Source organism: Gracilinanus agilis, chromosome 1, assembly GCF_016433145.1.
Source record: "Gracilinanus agilis isolate LMUSP501 chromosome 1, AgileGrace, whole genome shotgun sequence".
Taxonomy (NCBI): domain Eukaryota; kingdom Metazoa; phylum Chordata; class Mammalia; order Didelphimorphia; family Didelphidae; genus Gracilinanus; species Gracilinanus agilis.
In genome coordinates, this window is record NC_058130.1 from 183865125 (window position 1) to 183886849 (window position 21725).

General features: G+C 39.5%; 1 protein-coding gene across 2 annotated transcripts in view; it reads right to left on the reverse strand.

Annotated features, from left to right (window-relative positions):
• Positions 1 to 18762, reverse strand: part of SNX29 (sorting nexin 29) — a 714032-nt gene extending 695270 nt beyond the window's left edge. For both annotated transcript variants that reach the window (XM_044659168.1, XM_044659176.1), the window contains exon 1: positions 18716 to 18762. In XM_044659168.1, the coding sequence (XP_044515103.1) occupies positions 18716 to 18722 (7 nt within the window). In that variant the 5' untranslated portion in view covers positions 18723 to 18762. The remainder of the gene's footprint in view (positions 1 to 18715) is intronic.
• Between the last annotated feature and the right edge of the window lie 2963 nt (positions 18763 to 21725).

Here is a 21725-nt window from a genome sequence, read left to right on the forward strand (position 1 = left end):
CTCCTATCTCACCAAAGCTGACCACCTCTGCTTGTTCAAAAGATCACATTTGATCTCCTCTCTTCCAATAGATTGACCCCTCTGTCATCTCCACTCTTTCACTTATTTTCAATCTCTCCTATCTACTGGCTCATTTCCTACTGCTTACATACTCCCCCTTCTCTCTTCTGGCATTGCTACCACAATAATAAAGGCCCTATCACCTCACTCTGGACTACTGAAATAGCCTGCCGGTGGGTCTGCCTGCCTCAAGTCTCTCCTCACTTAAATCCATTCTCAATTCAGTCACTAAAGTGTTCCTCCTACAGTATCAGTTGAATCATGTTAGTCCCCTACCCAATAAACTCTAATGGTTTCCTACTACCTTTAGGTAGTAGGAATGAAAATTCAAAATGCTATTCTAGTAAGAAAACTGAAGGAATTGAAGATTAGGACAGTAAGTGGTTAATGGTAAGAATTGAGTGAAACACACTGATACCAACTTGTGACAATTTTGGAGCTTGTTTGATTCCCTTTTTCTATTCAATTATGGGCCTAGTCCAAATTCTATCTTGTAAGAAAAGTTTATTCCATTGTGGACATTGGGAGAAAACTTTATTGCATTGTTTGAACCTGTGTGGCTGGGAAACTGGACAGCCTATACCTTCTGTTTGCAGACCCCTAATCAAGGAACTAGATCATATTGACCAAAAACACAGTCAGATCCTAAGATCTATGAACAGAGTTTTCTCATAATTGGACATCTTAGGCAATCTATATGTCTCATCTGAAAACTGGCCCCATATTGGTCAATCACTTACTGTTTCCATGTTCCTTTCATTGTCTACAAATACTTGGGGAGGAAAAGGATACTTCACCTGAATTCAGGGAATTTCACCTATTTGTTCTCCTCATTCCAACTTTGAAAGTCTCTAATCTCTCATACAATTAGAAATCAGTTTATCCAGCATTATATTGCTTTCTTTTAATAATTAGTCTTATTTGATTGTTTTTAATGTATAAAAGTCTATCTCATCATGTATCGAGTCCAGCCATAAGCTGAGAAAGGTCTTGATTTGTTAGACAATGTTCTTATAAGATCAAATCTTTGTTTCCTCAGTTATTTCTCATTTATACTCCCTTCCACATACTCTTAGATTCAGTGACACTGGCCTCCTGACTGTTCCATAAACAAGAATCTCTTATCTGTCAGTTCTGGACAGTTTTCTCTGGCTGTCCCCCATGCATGGAACACCTTCCCTCCACTCCAACTACTGACCTCCCTGCTTTCTTTTAAATCCAACTAAAACCTCTTCAAGGAAGTCTTTCTCAATTCCTCTTAATTTCAATGTCTTCATTCTATTAATTATTTCCTATTTATCTTGTATGTAGCTTGCTTTGTACATATCTATTCATATGCTGGATCCCACATCAGATTGTAAACTCCTTGAAAGCAGGGGCAGACTTCTGCCGTTTTTTGTATCCGCAGAACTTAGTCCACTGCTTGGCACATAGTACTTAACAAATATTTACTGTTCAATTAATTAAAATAAATCAGTCTTTGACCTAAAGTTAACTCTTAAGCCCCAATCACCCATACTCCCTCATATCCAAATCAGCTTCTCTGGATGTTACAACTACAATTATATCTTCCTGGACTACTAAAGAGAAATGTGTCACAAGATTAACACTCTCACCTTATTCCCAAGAATACTTTTAAAATAACTCTTTTGGGAGGAGCAAGGTCTCAGTGGATTGAGAACCAGGCCTAAGATGGAAGGTCCTTGGTTCAAATCTGAATTCAAAAACTTCCTAGCTGTGTGACCCTGAGTAAAACACTTAACTCCCACTGCCTAGCCCTTACCACCCTTCTTGGAACCAATACACAGTATTGATTCTAAGATGGAAGGTAAGAGTTTAAAAAAAAAAAAACTTTTCTGTATCTGACATATGAACAGAAAAAGAATTCTCCAATTACTTAATTCTTACTTACCCTTCACTCTATAAAAGACAAAGGTAATAGTGAAGGTCAAATTGTCAACCAAACTGAACTCTGCCCTCTGCTCTCTCTCTCTAGTTTCTGAGTGAACAGGAACATGAAAATGAGTTGTTCTGCTTGATTACACAATTTATAATGAATTTTTTCTTTTTCTATTTTTTTTTTAAGTGAAAACCTAATTTTCCTGTCACACCTTGGGCCTAGAAAATTTTATGAAAGGTGACAAGACAGACAGAGATATAGTAGCAAGGTGAAAAAGAAAAAGAAAATCATTTTTAATGAACAGAAGAAAATGGAAATAACACCAGAAATAATCACAGAAAAGTAAGCAACCTTTGTAAGTTACATGTTGAATATACTATGTATTTTGAAAGAAAAATAATTTGTTCCTAATAGAGATTTATAGTTTCATGTATATCCCTCTTCTTTTTTATTATGTATACATACTGTATTTATGTGAACTTATATATGTAAAAAGGTTTGTTTTACTTGGTGTTTAAGTTCAGATTTATAAAAATGATTCCAAAAGCTATATATACAGAAGCCTATGCATTCATTATTAATGCATCCTTCAGGAAGCTCAGGAAGTACCAGAAATGCCTAAACCCAAATCTCATCACAAAAAAACGATAACTTAAGAGGCAGGAAATAACTCTTCTATAGAAGGACTGACATCAGAGCTAGATGTCCATGTACAGAAAAGCTACAGTCTTGTTAGAGCAAAAATAAAAATCAAAACTGAATAAGAAAGGAAAATAAAAGGCTATACCTAAAGATGAAGCAACTCCAACCTATCTTCCAACAAATTTGTGAAAAATAAAATAAAAACCACAAATATCAGCAAAGTCTGCCACAATTTCATTAGAATGCTTAAGTATATCCATCACCACAACAGAGAAACCAAAAGAATCTAAAAACTACCTTAGCAAAACATTTGACCTTCTCACCAAATATGGAGAAATGACAACCAAAGACAACCTGAGTTTAATATATAAACTCATCCATAAAATCTAACAGAGAAAGATGAGGGTTGTTATAAAGAAGTCACGGAATACTATAAGCAATGTCACCTTGTAAAATAGTGAGAAGCAAAACAAGTTGACAGAACACCTGGCAAGAAACCCAATTAAAGCAGATTATTCTAAGGGCATTTAAGGATTAAACTGGCAGCACAATCAATAGACCAAAAAATGCATAGGATCTATCAGGATGGTTTTAACAAACTCTTCCTCTACCAATGACAGCAGAACCTCCACATTTGGAATCTAATATAACTGTCCCCAGTGTAGAGAACAGAGAGATGTAGAGAATAGGAGAATAAAAATGGTACTAAAACCAAAGATGGAATAAACTGGAATAGTCATGATATACTCAAAAAAAGACCATTCCAAAGGCAACAGAATTCTGAGGCTTTTGTGGAAATGGTTCTCAAGATATACGAGAGGGAGGTTACTTCACACAGGAAAAAAAAATTTAGAAAATATCAATATCACCAAGCCATAAGCTTACTTTCCCATCTCTGCAACATCTTTTATAAACACAATCTAAACAGGTATTGAGGGCATACTCAATGAAGGCTTTCATAAACAATAATCTATAACAAACCTCATCTTTACAAATACACAGCTGACTGAAAAATTAAAAAACCTCTTGGTGCTTGCTGACTGTGAAAAAAAATATTTCGTTCTATAGAGTGAAATTTTGCCTTAAAATATCTCCTCCAATAAAATCATGATTCCTTGAAAACCTTAACTACAAAAATACCTATTTGACAACCCTCTAATTATTACTAATAATTTCAACATAAAATATGAAGACATGTGTCACCAAGGTGTTTGCAACTGTCATGAATCCAAGAGGAATCTCCTATAGACATTGAGGTACTATGGATACTCCATTTTTTAGATGGCAATATGCTGCCTTGCCCTAGAAGATTGCAGAGCCTCCTAAATCAAAGATATAATCACTCAGAAGAGTATAACCTAGCTGTCCACAAATGAAGAACCAAGTTGATAAAGACTATAATATTATGTTGAATAGACAACTGAAAGAGTTGTCTAATAAAAAGTCTGTAACTAGAATGGAATAAGCAAGGCTTTGCCTCAAGGTGGAAAAAATTGAGAGCAAAAAATTTCAGTATATGTATTTCTTCAGTAGAGTAGGAAAAATGGTGAAGAAAGCTTGCGCTCAGATACTAGTTGAAGAGCAGAAAAGAGGAGATTTGGGCTTTGAGTGGCTACAGCAGCTTCTCAAGTTTATCTGCACTTTCTCCACATAAACCATCCACCCCTTATTTCCCACCACAGTTTTCCCTTTCCTCCCTCATTTGCAGATGAATAAACCTTTCTCTCACAGGCAGAAACACTTCCTCCTTAACAAAGGTAAATAATAACGCCTTTGCTACCATCTCTCAGGCCCCTGGGAGTAAGGGTCCCATTAAGTGCTTGATTGTCATAGAAAGAGCATGAGACCCCAAATCCTAGGGTTGGATTACATGACCTCCAGGGTCCTTTTGAATTCTGAAATTCTGTCTCCGAAGCTACCATAATAACTAGTTGTCTTTTCCATTCAACAGAATATCATTTACTTTTATATCAGTCACATTATGAATTAAAAAACTGATTCAAGGGTGCATTTTGTACTGTTTTTCCCAATTGGTACTGGTTGCCAGGGTGAATTAATTTCTCTATCAATCGGTACCTATATTTCAAATAAACACTGTAGTTGACAAATGACCTAAGACCAGAACATAAGAACAGGCTAGATTGTATTTGAAAAATTGCATAGTAGTTTTTAAGAGCTGTAAACTTCACTCTGAAACAAGGGCACATCTTTTTTTTAAAATAGTCTTTTCGGTGATACTGTGTGGCCAAAGAATCATATAATAAGAATAGGGAATAGCCAAGAACCTGGGTTTTTACTGGTGTAAAAACTCTCTCCATTGTCTAAAAGAATCAAAAGCCTAAAGCTAGAAGGAACCTGGGAGGCTATGTAGTTAAATCAGTCATTTCACAGACAAAGAAACAAGTTTAGAGAGGTTAAGTGATTTGACCAATATCACACAGGTAGTAATCATCAAAGATGAAATCTGAACTCATGTCTTCTTGGCTCCAGGTCTACAGTACGATGGGTTCAGATCTCAGGTTGGCTACTTACTGTATGGCCTTTGCAAAGATGCAGTTCTCTGGTATTTATTTTTCTCATCAGTAAAATTAAGAAGACAAACTAGATAATTTCTGAGGTCTCTTTCAGTTCTAAATCTATGACCTTCAGTAGGGTATACTGGCACATCAAAGAAATAAGTATTCCAAATAGAATACCATGATCTCCAAAGAATTAAATTTAAATTACAAATGAAGAATAACCAAAGGATAGCCTATGTGTTCAACTGGCATCTATAGAATGTCGTTATCCAGAAGGTCCTAGCATGTGTACCCACCTTGGGTAGATTTATGGGAGGACATGAACAAAAAAAGAATGAGAGGGCATTGCTAGCTTGCAATCTACACCACAGGAAGGAGTATCTAATTAAGAGAATTCAAAGTATCTAGAAAATTCTTATTTAGATGCATCGCAAAAATTGAGGATTTCTGCAACTGTCATTCAAATGGAAGCACTGGTTAGCAATAATCTCAATATATAAAAAACAAGTAAACAAAAAAATACCCTATAACTACCCAAATAAGAAAAAAAAATCAATAATCCTTCAGATCAAGACAAAACACATGGCAGAATATGTGCTTTTGCTTTTTTTTTTTTTTTTTAAATACTCATGCTCTCATAGCTAAGTAAGCTCAGTTGGGAAAACATTAGAGTACAAATGTAAAATCCCAGAGCTTGATTATGAATTTTAACAGTTTATACTTTTTTAGATTGTGGATATGTAAGGGCTCTTCCAATTCTAAGATTCCTGGATTCATGTTTATTGCCAAAAAAAAAGTATCACATAAGGGTAGATTGATTACTTTACAAAAGGTCATCAATGAAGTCAAGGTAACTGAATTACTTTGACTGATTCCCAGGGCTGACTATTTTAAATCATAGTACACTGTTAAGAAAACTGGATTTGAAATCTGAGGAAGGACCTTGTTTTGAGTGCTGCCTCTATTATCTATAATCTATGAGACTTTGAGCAAATGACTTAGCATCTCTAGGCCTGTCTTTCTCATCTGTTCCATGAGGAAGCTGAATAAGGTGCCCTTTTAGGGGCCCTTAAAAGTGTAGGTCTATGATGGATGATCCTGACAACAGAACATTGGGAGGCTGGACAGTGAAAAAACAGCCCGCCTAGGCTTATCAGTGATAGAATCAGACAGTGAATTGAAAGCTTATCAACCCTGCTTTATTAACACAGCAAATTAGCTAGAAATATTATGTTGGTATGCATATATAAGCATGGTGTAATGCAGTACAGCAGTGCCAAGATGATGATAAATACTACTCCCTAAAATACAGCAGAGAAGAAAGCAGGATATTACAACAATATCTTGTGAAAACAGATAAAGTTCTATTGAAGAACAGACTCGGAAGCTGTCCAGGACTTCATGGTCATCACAGGATTATAGACTTAGAGAAAGAGAAGGAATCTGGAGCCAAAGGATATGGGTTCAAAGCCCACCTCTGACATTAACTGCCCATTTGATCTTGAGAAAATCATTTAATTCCTCCAAGATCTCAATTTTTCCACTATAAAATGAGAGGGCTAGACTACATGGTCTTTAGGGCCCTTTTCAGCTCTGGATCTATGATTCTATGTGCTTCTACACTTTATGAATGAGCATCCGAGGCCCAGAGAGATGGAGTAACTTTTGCAAGGTCTTACAGGTAGTAAAAAATGTCAGAGCTCAAATGCAAATCCAATATCTCTGATGACAAATCCACAACTCCACTATACCACAATTGAGATGGATCAGGTTATCTACTGATATGAAATCACAAAAATCCACCAAAACATAAGAACTGTAAACAATGTCCAAAAAAAAAAACAAACAACCTAAGAATCTTTAAAAATGAGGAAATGCCAAATAAAGCTCAATAAAAAGCAATGGCAAACAAGTCATTTCAACATTTTTCTGCCCTGAAAAGCTTGGTTCCTCACTACTTATACTACTATCAAATAATTGAGGTGAACAGTTATACTCATTAAGATTTTAGTGTTCAAACTCTTTGTCACTGACCAATATTTAATCCTACTATATCATGTGCTACTTTCATTTTTGTAAATGGCTGATGAACTCATCGCCTTCCCTCCTTTTTATGAAAACACATCATTAAGGTCAAAGTCATGCTTAGGGATGTTATCTTGCATAATTTCATGTTCCTTTCTATTGATTCTTCACTCTTAAATCATAACGCCCTTCCTGAGATTCTACAGTCAATGCCACAGAGAAAATAAAAATGTCTGAAAGCTTCAGAACTACCATTGAAATATGCAAATGCTGTTAAAATGTGCATAAGAAGAGAAGAGGAGTATAGGACAATGAATTAACTCAAGTACAAAACTCAGGAAATAAAAACTATTTTTTCACCTTCATAAATTATTTCACCTGTCCTTTTTACCATTTCCATGATAACAATCTATCCTTAAAGGGTTTGTTAAAAAAATACTAGTTAAATGAGTATAAAATATATTAAAATATAAATGTCAAATCACATAAGACTGAAGAATTTAGGACCTGGGGCTACTGGTTTCTCTATATTATCTGGCTTATTGATCTCATTTCCCATGGGTTCAATTACCATTTCTATGCAGATGATTCTAATATGTATTTAACCAACCCTAACCTCCCTCCTGATTTCCATTCTTTTTTTTTTTTTAAACCCTTAACTTCTGTGTATTGTCTCATAGGTGGAAGACTGGTAAGGGTGGGCAATAGGGGTCAAGTGATTTGCCCAGGGTCACACAGCTGGGAAGTGTCTGAGGCCAGATTTGAACCTAGGACCTCCCATCTCTAGGCCTGGCTCTCAATCCACTGAGCTACCCAGCTGCCCCTCTGATTTCCATTCTTGAACCACCAACCCCACTGGACATCCTGAACTGACTCCTCCTGGAACCAACTCAAATATAACATATCCAAAACAGAATCCATTTTCTTTCCCTCAGAACCCTCCCCCCTTCTCAACTTCCTTATTACTGCTTGAGGACACCACCCTCTCACTCTCCTAGGCTCACTGTTATCCTTGCCTTCTTACTTGTGCTCACCCTACATCTCCAATTTGTTGCCAAGCTCTGTTGTTTCTGCCTTCACAATATCACACCTATAGATCCCCTTGTCTTCAACTCAGACAGCCTCCACCTAAGTGCAGGTTGTCATTATTTCATGTCCAGACCACTGCAAAAGCTTTTTGGATGACCTCAGCCTCATGTCTCTCCCTACTCAAAGCTATCCTCCACTCAAACAAAATGCCACCACTCTCCCCCCCCCCACCCCCCAATATGATCTTCCTAAAATGCAGATCTATGCCACCCTATTTCCCAATGAACTCCATTACTTCTCGCTATTACTTCCAGAATAAATATAAATCATGTTTGGCTTTTAAAGACCTTTACAACCTGCCTCCTTCCTGCTTTCCAGTTTTATACTTTACTCTCCTCCCTTCACTCTACAATTCAGTTTGCTTTCTGGTTCCCAAACATGAAACTCTATCTTTCAACTCCATTCTTTTTCTTTTTCTTTAAAATCTTCACCTTCTAGGAATTCCATGTGAACTGGAAAGACCTCCAGGAATTGATGCAGAGTGAAAGGAGCAGAGCCAGAAGAGCACTGTACACAGAGACCGATACACTGTGGTAAAATAGAATGTAATGGACTTCTGTACTAGCAACAATGCAATGACCCAGGACAATTCTGAGGGATTTATGGTAAAGACGCTACCCACATTCAGAGGAAGAACTGTGGAAGTAGAAACACAGAAGAAAAACAACTGCTTGAACACATGTGCAGACAAGGTTGGGGATGTAGATTCAAAACTACCACACTAATGTAACTATCAATAATATGGAAATAAGTCTTGATCAATGACACATGTTAAAACCAGTGGAAATGCACATTGACTATGGGGGGAGGGGTGTCTGGGGGGTGAAGGGGAAAATAAAAACATGAATCATGTAACCATGGAAAATTTTTCTAAAAACACACTTCTAAAAAATAAATAAATGAATGAATGAATGGATGGCTGAATAATTAAATAAATAAATGGATGGCTGAGCAGATAAATAAATAAATAAATGAAGTCTCCACCTTCTGTTTTAGAATCAAGTAAGTATAAATTCCAAGGCAGAAGAGCAGTAAGGGTTAGGCAATGACTTGCCCAGGATCACACAGCAAGGCAGTGTCTAAGGCCAAATTGGAACCTAAAACCTCCTGCCTCCAGGTCTGGCTCTCCTCCCTGTCCCAACTCCATTCCTTTTCACTGGCTATACCTCATGCCTGGAATGCTCCCCTCCTCTGCCTTCTTTCAAAAATCAGTCAAATCCTACCTTCTACCAGGGGCCTTTCTCATTTCTCCCCACTGCTAGAGCCTTCCCTGCCCTCCATTTACACCATGTGTATATTGTATGAACATAGTTGTTTATATGTTGTTTCCCTCATTAGAATGTGAGCTTCTAGTGTAAGATAGAGACCATGTTTTTAGTTTTCTTTGTACCCCCAATATTTTGCCCAGTATCTGGCAAATAGCTTCATAAATGCTTCCTGACAGACACAAGAAATAAATGAAATCCAATATTTCTTAACCTTAAGAGAAAGATTCAAGTATTTCTACATGTCAGATTCTTAAAAATGAATTTTATTGAGGGCAGCTGAGTAGCTCAGTGGATTGAGAGTCAGGCCTAGAGACAGGAGGTCCTAGGTTCAAATCTGGCCTCAGACACTTCCCAGTGACTAACCTTGGGCAAGTCACCTGACCCCCCATTGCCCCGTCAATACACAGAAGTTAAGGGTTTAAAAAAAATAAAAAATAAAATGAATTTATTTTCGGTAACATGGGTCATTAAAGCCTTTTCCACTGGAATAGAAAGAGCAATAGATTTTGCAGGTCTTGAGTTCTAGGTCACCTCTTCACCACCATTTGTACAAGTCATTTAAGTTTTTTCTGAGCCTCAGTTTCCTGTTCTATAACTATAATCTATAACTCATAAAGTTGTTTTCAAAAAAATACTTTTAAAATGTGATCGTACTAATACTGAGACTGAGCTCATTTGATTTTGTACTATTATAATATTCAGGTCAAAATGAATTTCACCACCACAGGTGAAGTGAGAGAGTGAAGCCCTTTACATTTAATTTTACAGTCCTGAATCCTTGATTAACAATATTACTAGTGCCAGATCATTGTTTCCTGTGTTCTGTTCCAAATAAATAATAAAAAGTACCGTGGGTTTTCCCTTACAACAATATCAGTATTATCTTTCCAAATCTCAATCATGGTGTATGGAGAAGATTATTTTCAATATCAAATTTTTTCAAAGTACTTTTTTTGTTTAGGGCTTTAGGGATGTTTCTTGATGGGGGTTTTTTTCCCTTTATTTGTTTTTTAGGTTAATGGCATCCTTTGCTTTATGTTTGGGATGATCAGATCAACTTTTGTCAATTTCCCTTTTCTCTAATACTGAACTAAGGTCCAAACTGGGATGTTTAATACTATTACCTTTATTATGAGAGTATCATGGCTGAATGAAAACTTTCAATAATGTAAAGACTTTACACGTATCTCATCTGATACTTAAAATAACACCAAGAAGAAAGATATTATCAACCCCATTTTATACATAAGGGAGGTTTTCAAATCTGGCCTCAGACACTTTCCAACTACGTGACCCTGGGCAAGTCACTTAACCCCTATTGCTCTTCTGCCTTGGAACCAATACACAGTATTGATTCCAAGATGGAAGGTAAGAGTTTTAAAATAAAAAAAAATTATACTTAAGGTAGGTTCAAAGGGTTTAAATTCCATTTCAGACATGTCAAATTTGAGATAAGATCTCTAAGTGAAGACATCCAGCAGGTATTGGTAATTCAAGTCTAAGAGCTCAGGGAACAAATAAGGATTAGATATATGGCTATGAGAGTCATCTGCAGAAATCATCAAATCCAAAAGAGTTGATAAGATGACCAAGAAAAAAGAAGGAAGAGAAAAGGGCAGGGAACCCAGGACCCAGGACAGAGCATATTCTCAGAAAATGGGACAGATGATGATCACACTTGAGTGACTTGTGCAATGTCCCATAAGTGGTGAATGGGTGACCTAGAACTCAAGACCTGCAAATATATTGCTCTTTCTACTCCAAAGGAAAAGACTCTAATTACCCATGTTATTAGTAGAAATATTTGAATATTTCTCTTAAGGTTAAGAAATATTGGATTTTATTCATTTTTTTTCACCTGTTGGCAAGGAGGAAGGAGGAGAACAAGTGATGAGACAGTTTAAGAAATGGAGAAAGCTGGTCACCACACCTGAAGGAGGAGAGGGTATATGTGGGAAAGAGTATCCTATTCAAAGAAACAGGTTATGGGGAAACTCCTAGCCCATGATGGCAAACCTTTTAGAGACTGAGTGCCCAAAATGCAATCCTCACACCCTTATGTGTGAGCCACCCCCTTACCCCAGACAGGGGAGGGAGGAAGCATTCCCATTGGGCTACTAGGCAGAGGGGCAGGTGATATGAGGAATGTTCTCAAGAGCATGCGGAGAGGGGGAGGGGAACAGTCCCCTCTGGTAAACATGCCATAGGTTCATCAACACAATCCTAGCCCAACTCCTCTTCTTGAAACTCCCCAAGTTAGGCTAACAAGCCAAGTCCTTTTTCTATAAGGTCCTGTCAAGGTTAGGCGAATGTAAAACAAGTTAGAATTCCTTGGCACTATGGGGGAACTTCAATATTTCTCAAAGCAGAAAAGTCCCTATACTCACATCTAAGACATCTAAAACAGCTCCCAAATTCCCTTAAACACAGCCGACTCCAGAAAAGAAAGGCAAGGAAACTCCTAAGGCATATTTCCCCTCCCTGATCCCCTCCAACAAAAGTGTTTTATATCCTACCATTGAAGACCACTCCCAGTCAAAGGAATTGCTTTGATTAGAACATTCAAAAAATCTAAAGTGGCTAATTCTTCATTATTTTGTAAAGTATATATTTCTGATCCTGATACTAAAAGTCCTCTGCAATCTGATTTCTATTCTTTCTGATTCTGGTTCTTAAGGACCTCTATAATTTGAATCTAATCTATCTTTCCAATGTTATTTCATGCCACTACATATATATTAACTTCTATTCAAACTGAACTACTACCCATTCCAATTCTCACTGTGCCCTCTACTATATCCTTGCCTTCCATCCCTCTGTCCCAGGTACTAAGAAAAGACTTCTTCCTTCCCCTCTCTACCCAAAACAAACTCTCAGTCAATATGTATTCTTTACATGCTTACTGTATGACACACATTGGAGATACAAAGAAAAAGCAAAAATAGTTCCTGCCCTAAAGGAACTTATGTTCTAATGAGGAAAGGTAATACATAAATAAATCAGTACATACGAGATACATACAGAGTAAAGAGAAGGTAGAGGGGAAAACGGACAACCTTAGAGGGCGAGCCACTACCCAGGGATTGGGAGAGGGTAAAGACTGAATCTAGAAAAGCCTACTACAGAAGGTGGTGTTTAAACTGATTCTAAAAGGAAAGCAAAGATTAAGAGAATAAGGTGAAGAGAAAGAGCATATTCCAGGCAGGGAGCACACGGTGCAAAGGCTCAGAGATGAGAGAAAGAAGTTTCTTTCATGTGCAAGAATGGTACATAAGCCTGTATGGCTAGGATATAGATAGGATATGTGAAGGGGGAATATTGTGTAATATGACTAGAAAGATAAGAAGGAAGCAAGTGGGAAAGGGGGAAGGAGTTTTAAAGGTAAAAGAAATACAATTTTATCCTAAGAGTTCAAAATAACTATAGATTAATTTTCTTAATGAATACTGATGCAAAAATTTAAAATAAAACATATTTTATCCTCGAAGTTATAGGAAGTATTTGAATATGCAACTGAGTAAAAAAGTGGAATGAGAGGACCAACACATAAGAAACTATCTACAAAAATTGTTGTCTTTCCATTTTTTCTAAGTCACAGCTCAAGTCCTACCTCCACCACAAAGTCATCTAAGAGGCCTCCCATTTAAATCTGATCTTTCTCTCATAGAGGGCAGCTGGGTGGCTCAGTGAATTGAAAGGCCCAGAGACAAGAGGTCTTGAATTCAAATCTGACCTGAGACACTTCCTAGCTATGTGACCCTGAGCAAGTCACTTACAACCCATTGCCTAGGCTTTACCATTCTTCTGCCTTGGAACCAATACATAGTATTGATTCTAAGATGGAAGGTAAGGGAGGGCAAATAAACAAACAAACAAATAAATGAATGAATAAATAAATAAATAAATGAATGAATGAATGAATGAATGAATGAATAAACAAATAAATAAATGATCGGATAAATGAATGAATGAATGAATGGAGGTGATCTCTCCTTCCCTTGATGTTTTATGGAATTTGCCCTCTTTTTTGCATTTATGAGAACATTGGCCTAGATCAGTGATGGCAAACCTTTTAGAGACTGAGTGCCCAAACTGCACCCCAATGCTGAATGTGAGTCCACCACCACCACCACCTTACCCCAGGCAGGGGAGGGAGGAAGAGCTCCCATTGGGCTGCTGGGCAGAGAGGTGTTATATGAGAAATGTCCTCAGGTGTGGGGAGAAGGGGAGGGGAGCAGCCCCCTCTGGCACATGTGTCATAGATTTGCCAACAAGGACTAGATGGTCTCTGAGGCATCTTCCAGGTCTAAATCTGTGATCATACTACTTTGCATCAGAATTTTATTTGTGCAGACATCTGTTCTTTGCATTAGAATTACAAACTCCTTAAAATTAGCGTGTATAATTCCTGTCTTATGTTTCATGTACACCACATAGAAGGCACTTAATCAATGCTTGTTAATATGAGTCAGAATCATTTCAAGTCCTATATGCCACATGAGGCTAACAAATTCCATTTCACACTAACTTCCTTTCTTTAAACATATAGTGGAATTATTTTCTTTCTCATACAACTTAGGGTATCTTTTTTTTTAACCCTTACCTTCTGCCTTGGCAGAAGAGTGGTAAGGACTAGGTAATGAGGGTTAAGTGACTTGCCCAGGGTCACACAGCTAGGAAGTATCTAAGCCCAGATTTGAAACCAGGACCTTCCATCTCTAGGCCTGTCTATCAATCCACTGAGCTACCCAGCTGCTCCCCCTAACATGTCTTAATGTTAAAAAGCAATAAATCCATGTCATAGTCATAAATGATGAATAATATTGGTATCATGCAGGCCAAATTAAAGTACACATATTTTCTTTCTGTTAAGGTCTGGTAAACTATGAAAATGGAAAATGGCATGGAGTCATGCTATTTGGTAGGCGATATATTTTGAAGAAGGGGAGATTTTGTTGGGAAATGCCTGCCTAAAAACAATAAAATATGTCAATAAAAATAAATTATGTGCTCTCTTGTTCTCTGCTTAAAGTATGTATATCTGATTAGTCAAAAACTATAATAATGATATAATAACTTATTTAGCTTTTCAAAATTTACTTTCACTTCTCTCCATTCCTGACTCTATGGACTTTGTCTGCCATGCCACAGCAGCCTTCTTAGCCTGGAAATTCACTTTGCTCCTGCAGCCTCATTCTCTGATTGGTGAGTTCCCCCTAGAACCTACATTTTAAGGACTGTGTCCAGGTCAGTCATGCTTTTATTACTCTCCAAGCTCCACTCCTGATTCTTCTTAGCTTCCTTTTACGTGTTGTCTTCCCACATTAGAATAGAAGCTCCTAGAGGGCACAGACTATCTTTCTTTTTGTTTGTATTTATATTCCTTGTGACTGGCACAGTGCCTGGCACATAGTAAGCCCTTAATAAATGTTTATGGGCTTATCTTTACAAAGCATAATATATACATCATCTAATTACAATTCACAACAACCTACTACTGTTATTATTATCTATATTACAAATGAGGAAGCTAAAGATTGGACAGGTTAAGTGACTTCACCATCATGTAGATTAGGGTGTGACCTCTTCTCATACACCTACTATGTACCAGGTACTGTGTTAAGCACTTCACAAATACTATTTCATTTGATACTATTATTATGTGCCAAGCACCTAAAAGCAGTAGGGATACAAATACAAAAGCAGAAAATTCTTGCCTTTAAGAAGTTTATATTCTCATAGAGGGAGACCACACATAAGAGAATGGTGTCAATGGAAGGTTTTTGTGAAAGTATAAATTAAGCTTGAAAGCTTTAATTATGAAAGGTGATTTTAATAAAGAAGTATACTTGGAAACAAAATTAATCTATTAATTATTCAGAACAGTCTTGGACATTAACTTAATTAACAACTATAAAGTAACTAGTTCCTGAAAAGTACATATACTTTTTTCATAGGCACTATAATTCACAAATGTTACTTTTTTTTTTTTTTTTTAATTTTAAGTCTACAGCATAAGTTATTCTTGGGAAGTCTCCCATCCAAGTACTAACCAAGCCAGACCCCACTTAGCTTCCAAGATCAGAGATCAGACTCATTCAGATCAGTATAGCAATAGACAAATACTATTCTTAAAAGAAAAGAATGAAATGCATGTAAACTGAAACACACACTCTCACCTTCTCTCTCTACCTCTTCCATCCTTCCTCCTTCCCTCCCCCTTTACAAGGGAAATCATCCCTTAAAAATAGTTGCATTACAAAAGAGAGAGAAATGTATTGACCCATAAATCTTACTACATTAATCCATCACACAGCCTCTCTTAGGTCATATCAAGAGATTATCAATAGACATATCAATAGAATTAATAAAAAGCTACAGCAAGTAAATAGATGTCATTATCCTTAAAGACAAAATACAAAAAAGAAAAAAATATGCATATATAGGCAAAAGATCTATTTTTTCAAAAATCCTATCCCAGGTCAGCTGACACAAATCAGTGACAGATATACAGACACAATTGTTTTCCTGAGTCACTCCCATCTCCAGACACACAAACACTCTTAGCAACAAAACAAGAGCAGGATCCTTCACAGTTCAAGAACAGTAGAGACTGTAGCCAAGCCAAGGCACCAAAACCTACAGCCCAGCCAAAAACGAAGCCAATGTCAGCCTCCAGCTTCTCCACACAAGCCAAGAACTTTAGGGTAGAAGGCCCTAAAACTCAATCCTAGCTAAAGGAGATGACAGAAAGTAGGAGGGAAAGGTGATGATCATTTATGCCAAACTCTGGGCAAGAAGTGAAGGGTAATTGGGTAGAGTGATCAACTCCTGAAACTGCTGGAGCTCAATTAAGAAAACCATAGTGTGACTGAACAACTAGACTGCCCAAAGAACAATAACTTCAAAGAGAAGGAAGAGATGGGAGAGTGGACAGAAGAGCAAATAGGAAAAACATGAGCCTAGGCCCTAGGCAATCGAGCAATTGGAAGGCTGAGAGTGACTGGTAAACAGGGTGAAACAACCAGGATGTATTTCAGAGAAGGGAGTCAGTCAAAAGGAAGAGACTAAAAAGCAGAAGAGATAATCAAGAGTGTTTTGAGAGTATAGAGGAACAAAGGGACAGGGAAGAACTGAGGAACTGAGGAGCAGCGATCTGAGGAGAAGGGAAGTAGATGATTCTAGGATTAGAAAATTAGAAAATTTGGGGAAGGAACCCAGAAGCATGGTTCAGATGACTAGGAGGGAGGGCACCAGAGAGTAGGAGGATCAGACAGTGGCAGGCCTGGAAAACAAGGAGTCAGAAGACAGAGGAGGAAGCACCTGAGATGTAGGGGTAAACATGTAGGGGGCATAGGGCACATGAGATAAACTCATTGGGGGACTAGAAAGCAGAAGGGTCAGATAAGGCAAGAAGGAATTGGAGAGAGGAGTCATTTGACTAGGAAGGCACTGAGAATAAAGACGATCAGTAAGTGGAAGAGCTGAGAAGCTGGGGGTCGGATATCTAGGGAGTATCATAACAGAAGCATCATTTGGGAAGGGTGAGGTTAGACAACTGAAGGACCTGGGGTCAGATGACTGGAAGGAGCCTGGGGAGTGGGAGGGTCAGACAACTAGAGGGTCAGAAAACAAAGAGGACCAGGGAAGCAGAGGATAAATACTTGGGGATCCTGGGGAGAGGGGAGATCAGACATGTGGGGTCTGGGAAGCTAAGAGTCAAAAGCCTGGGGACTAGGAAGGTCAGAGAAGAAAAAAAACCAGGAAACTAGATATTAGATAACTGGGAGGACACTAGGGAACAGGAGGGTCAGACAGCTAGAAGAGACTAGAAAATTAGAAAATAAACAACTAGAGGTACTAGGAAACTAGGAGTCAGATCACCAAGAGGCCTGGGAAGCAGAGGGGAAACACATGTTGATCATGGAGAGCAGAGAGGCATGATATATGGTGGGACTGGGAAGCAGGAGGTCAGAGGAAGGATACTAGGAGGGTCAGAGAAGTAGAAAACTGGGAGGAAGGTTTCTGAGAAGCAGAGGACAAACACTTGGGGGCCTGGGGAGCAGTGGGTGGGGTTCAGACATGTGGGAGACCTGGGAAGCAGGAGGTCAAATGACTGAGAGAAAACTAAAGAGTACCAAGATAAGACAAGTAGAAAGACTGGGAAGATACTAGGGAGTAGGAGGGTCAAACAAGTAGGGCTGGTTAGCTAGAGATGAGAGAAAAGAAAGGATTGGAAAAGCTGAGGGTCAAATAACTAAGGGGACCTGGAAGCGGGGAGTAAACACATGGGTGTCATGGTGAGCAGATATGAGGGAGGGGGGCAGTCTGGGAAGCTAGGGTTGGTCAGATGCCTGGGAAGATCCTGGAGAGCAAAAGGATCGCAAAAGTAGAAGAACTGTAAAGTTAAGGGTCGAATAACTAAAGGCCCTTGAGGAGCAGATTATAATACATGGGGGCCATGGGGAACAGGGAAGGGCTAGAGAAGTGAAGGGGCTAGGAAGGTGGGGGTCAGATGACTGGAAGGATACTAGCAATAGGAGAATCAAGCGAGTAGGCCTGGGAGATTGCTGGTGAAATACTACAAGGGTCTAGGGAGCAGGGATTAGACATGTAGGGGGCTCTCAGGGTGCAGGGGCTCACAGACGTAGGGTCCTGGAGAGCAGGGGTCAGGCATGTGTGGGTCCTGAGAGGAAGGGATTAGACATGTGCAGGGATCCCAGAGAACAGGGGCTCAGATATAGGAGGGTCCTGGAAAGCAGGTTTGGACATGTGGGGGTCCTGGAGAGCAGAAGTCAGTCATGTGGTGGTCCTGAGGGGCAGGAGGAGAGACACTGGAGGTTCCGGTGGTCAGGGGTTCAAACACATGAGAGTCTCAGAGCGGGGTCGAAGATGTTGGGGTCCTGAGCAGGGGTCTGACATATCGGGGTTCCAGAGAGCAGGGGTCAGTCATGTGGTTCTGGGGAGCAGTGGTCAGACAAGTGGGGCTCACGCGGAGCAGAAGAAGGGCCAGGCCCCTAGGGGGGCCGGGGAGCAGAGGCTGAGCAGCCCCGGGAGCAAGTGACAGATACAGGTGGAGTGAGAGGCAGGAGCCGGTGACAGCGGAGGGGCCGCAAAGGGTTGTCTAGCCGAGGGCTGGTCCCTCGGTCCCTCGATCCCCCGGCCCCGGGCTCCAGGTGGAAGGGCAGCACGGGGCGGGCCCCGCCACTCACCGCTCATCCTGCCGGTGCCGCCTCCACCGCCGCCGCTGCTGCTTGGGGCCCGGCCGGGTAAAGGGGTGGGGGGGGAGGCGGTAGGGGGCGGGAGAGAGACGGAGACTCACACGGCGCGCCAGCTCCACCCCGGAAGTGAAGTGCCACCGGCTGCAAGCCCCGCCCTCTAACCCGGAACGTAAACAGCTGCTTCGCTACTCCTCGGACCTGACTGTGTTCGGGTCAGCCCCTCGGGTTAGGACTTTTCCTCTTCTGTGGGCTATCAGAGGCAAGTGACTGAGAGCACTCGTGGGGAGAAGGTGGTGGATAAATCTCCAAGCACGGAAGAAGTGGGAGAGGGGCACTTCACGAATTTAGTTAAAGGGAGAGGGCGGGGAAGTTCTCGGAGTAAAACTAGGGGAAGCAGCTTCTGGGCCGTGAGCATGACAAAGGAGGAGAGTGGCCTCCAGGGCTTTTAGAGGAATAAGAGGTCGGAGGAAGCTGCATTAATTTTTTTTTTTTTTAAACCCTTACCTTCCGTCTGGGAGTCAATACTCAGGGCTCCACATACAGCAGGCGCATACTACCTGCTTGCTGAATCGAAATATAACTTTCAGCACCTCCCCCTCCTCCCAACCTTTCAGTACTTTCGGGGTCCATTAAGGTAGTATGTTCTGGATGCCAAGGCTCATTGCCTTTTTTCCCCCCATGGTTACATGATTCATGTTGTCTCTCTCCCCTCTTCACAGCCCCCTCCCAGAGTTGACAAGCAATTCCACTGGTTTACACATGTATTATCACACAAAACCTATTTCTATATTATTCATTTCTGTAATAGCGTAATCTATTAAAACCCAAACCCCAAATCATATACCCATATAAACAAGTGATAAATCATGTTTTCTTCTGCATTTCTACTCCAACAGTTCTTTCTCTAGCTGTGGATAGCATTCTTTCTCATAAGTCTCTCAGAATTTTCCTGAATCAATGTATTGCTATTCGTAGCAAAGTCTATCACATTTGATAGTCTCACAATGTTTCAGTTACTGTGTACAATGTTCTCCTGGTTCTGCTTATTTCACTCAGCATCAGTTCATGTAGGTCTTTCCAGTTCTTATAGAAATCAAGTGGCTCAACGACCACACCAAAGCAACTATCAATAATATGGTCTTGATTGATGACACATGTTAAAACCAATGGAAATGCGAATAGGCCATGGGGGGGGGGAGGGAGAGGGAAGGGGAAAGTAAAAACATGAATCATGTAGCCATGGAAAATTTTTCTAAAAAATAAAATAGTAAAAAAAGAAATTGCCCTGCCAAATAGGAATTGGCAGTTTTGTCAAGCAAAAAAGAAAAAAAAAAAGAAATCAAGTGGTTCATCATTCTTTATATCACAATAGTATTCCATCACCATCATATACCACAATTTGTTCAGCCATTCCTCAATTGCAGGACAACCCCAGGGCTTACTGTCTTTATGGAGTGCCTATCCAAGACATGTGTACTGATAATCCTATGGTTTATTTATCCAACTTCATGTAATAGTCTGAATAATAGGTGTGTAAATGGAATTAACTCTAGCCCATTCATAGTCAAAAATCTACTTACCCTAGGCATCTAGATTATATCCATCTCCACCTCCCTCAGATAAATTAATCACATGTGACAATAAGTATCAAATCAAGAACAAGGGACTGCCCTTTTGGGCAGTCCAAATCAGTGTAGAGGCTACCATTGGTCCACTTGAATTAGAGGTGGGCCCACAGGAAATGACAAGAGACACTATCTCTTTAAACATGTGGGTTACAAGCTGGTGAAGGAGTTCAGACTTTGGACTTGGTGCTAAAGGTTCTCTAGGCTGAGACCTCAGAATGCTTCTACTCTGAATTGTCAAGTGGGTAACTTAGGCTGACTTCCTTGGCCTACCTTGGCGTTTCCAAACTCTGCCTCTCCAGGCCTGGACTAGCCTCTCTCTCTCTCTCTCTCTCTCTCTCTCTCTCTCTCTCTCTCTCTCTCTCTCTCTCTCTCTCTCTCTCTTTTTCCCTATCTCATACCTTCCTAATTGTAAATAAACTACCTTAAACCTGATCCTGACTTGGGTCTATTTTAATTATGGAATCAATCTGAATTGTTGATTCCTGGCGACCACATTTTAAATATATATCTATAAAATACCTAAAATCTCCCTCTTACATAGGCAGGCATCCACTTATTATGCCCAGTGTCAATAAATGGAATTCTTTTGAGAAATTATGATCTCGTTTAAAAGATTAATTTTTAGAGATGATACCATCTCTTCCCAAATGAAGCTTTCAGCTAGTAATTAAAGAATTGTCTTAAGTCCTAAGGTATTGCTAACTTAAGGAAATTGTAATCATGTTGCCTAGATCTGTAAAGGAAACTAGCATCCCCCACATTTCCAATGCCTCTTACACACTTCTATCACAGTAAGCTATTTAAAGCAGTTCTAATGTCACTACCTTTCTCAAACATTTACTTAAAAATTAAAAATCAGAAGCAGAGTGAGTATATTTGCTCATCTTACCCAACATACTTCCTCAACCTAGAAAATGCTCTATACTTAATTCTGATCAGGAAAGCCAAGAAAAACTCACAGTGAGTCATTTTTCCAGCCCAGAACAACTTAAGAAGATAAAGAGGTTTATGGACTCCTTGCCAGGAGCACAGCATAGGGAAAGCAGAGGCAGCAGTGAAGAATAGTCAAGGACCCAAGGCCTATAGAGGACTAAAGTTTGAATACCAGGATTGGAAGCACCAGGGCAGAAAGAGATCCCAGGGACCACTGAACTAGGTCTAGAAACAGGATTGAATGCCGGCTGGCAATTCTGTTACCCATTAACCAGTTCCAGGTCATAATTTCAGGGAAGAGAAAAGTAGTCACAAGGAAAATGACAAGTTCTAAAATCTTGGATTCTAAGCCCAAGAACAGAGGAGAAACAAACCTTTAGCTAACCCTTAAACTCTCTCTCTCTCTCTCTGTCTCTGTCTCTGTCTCTGTCTCTGTCTCT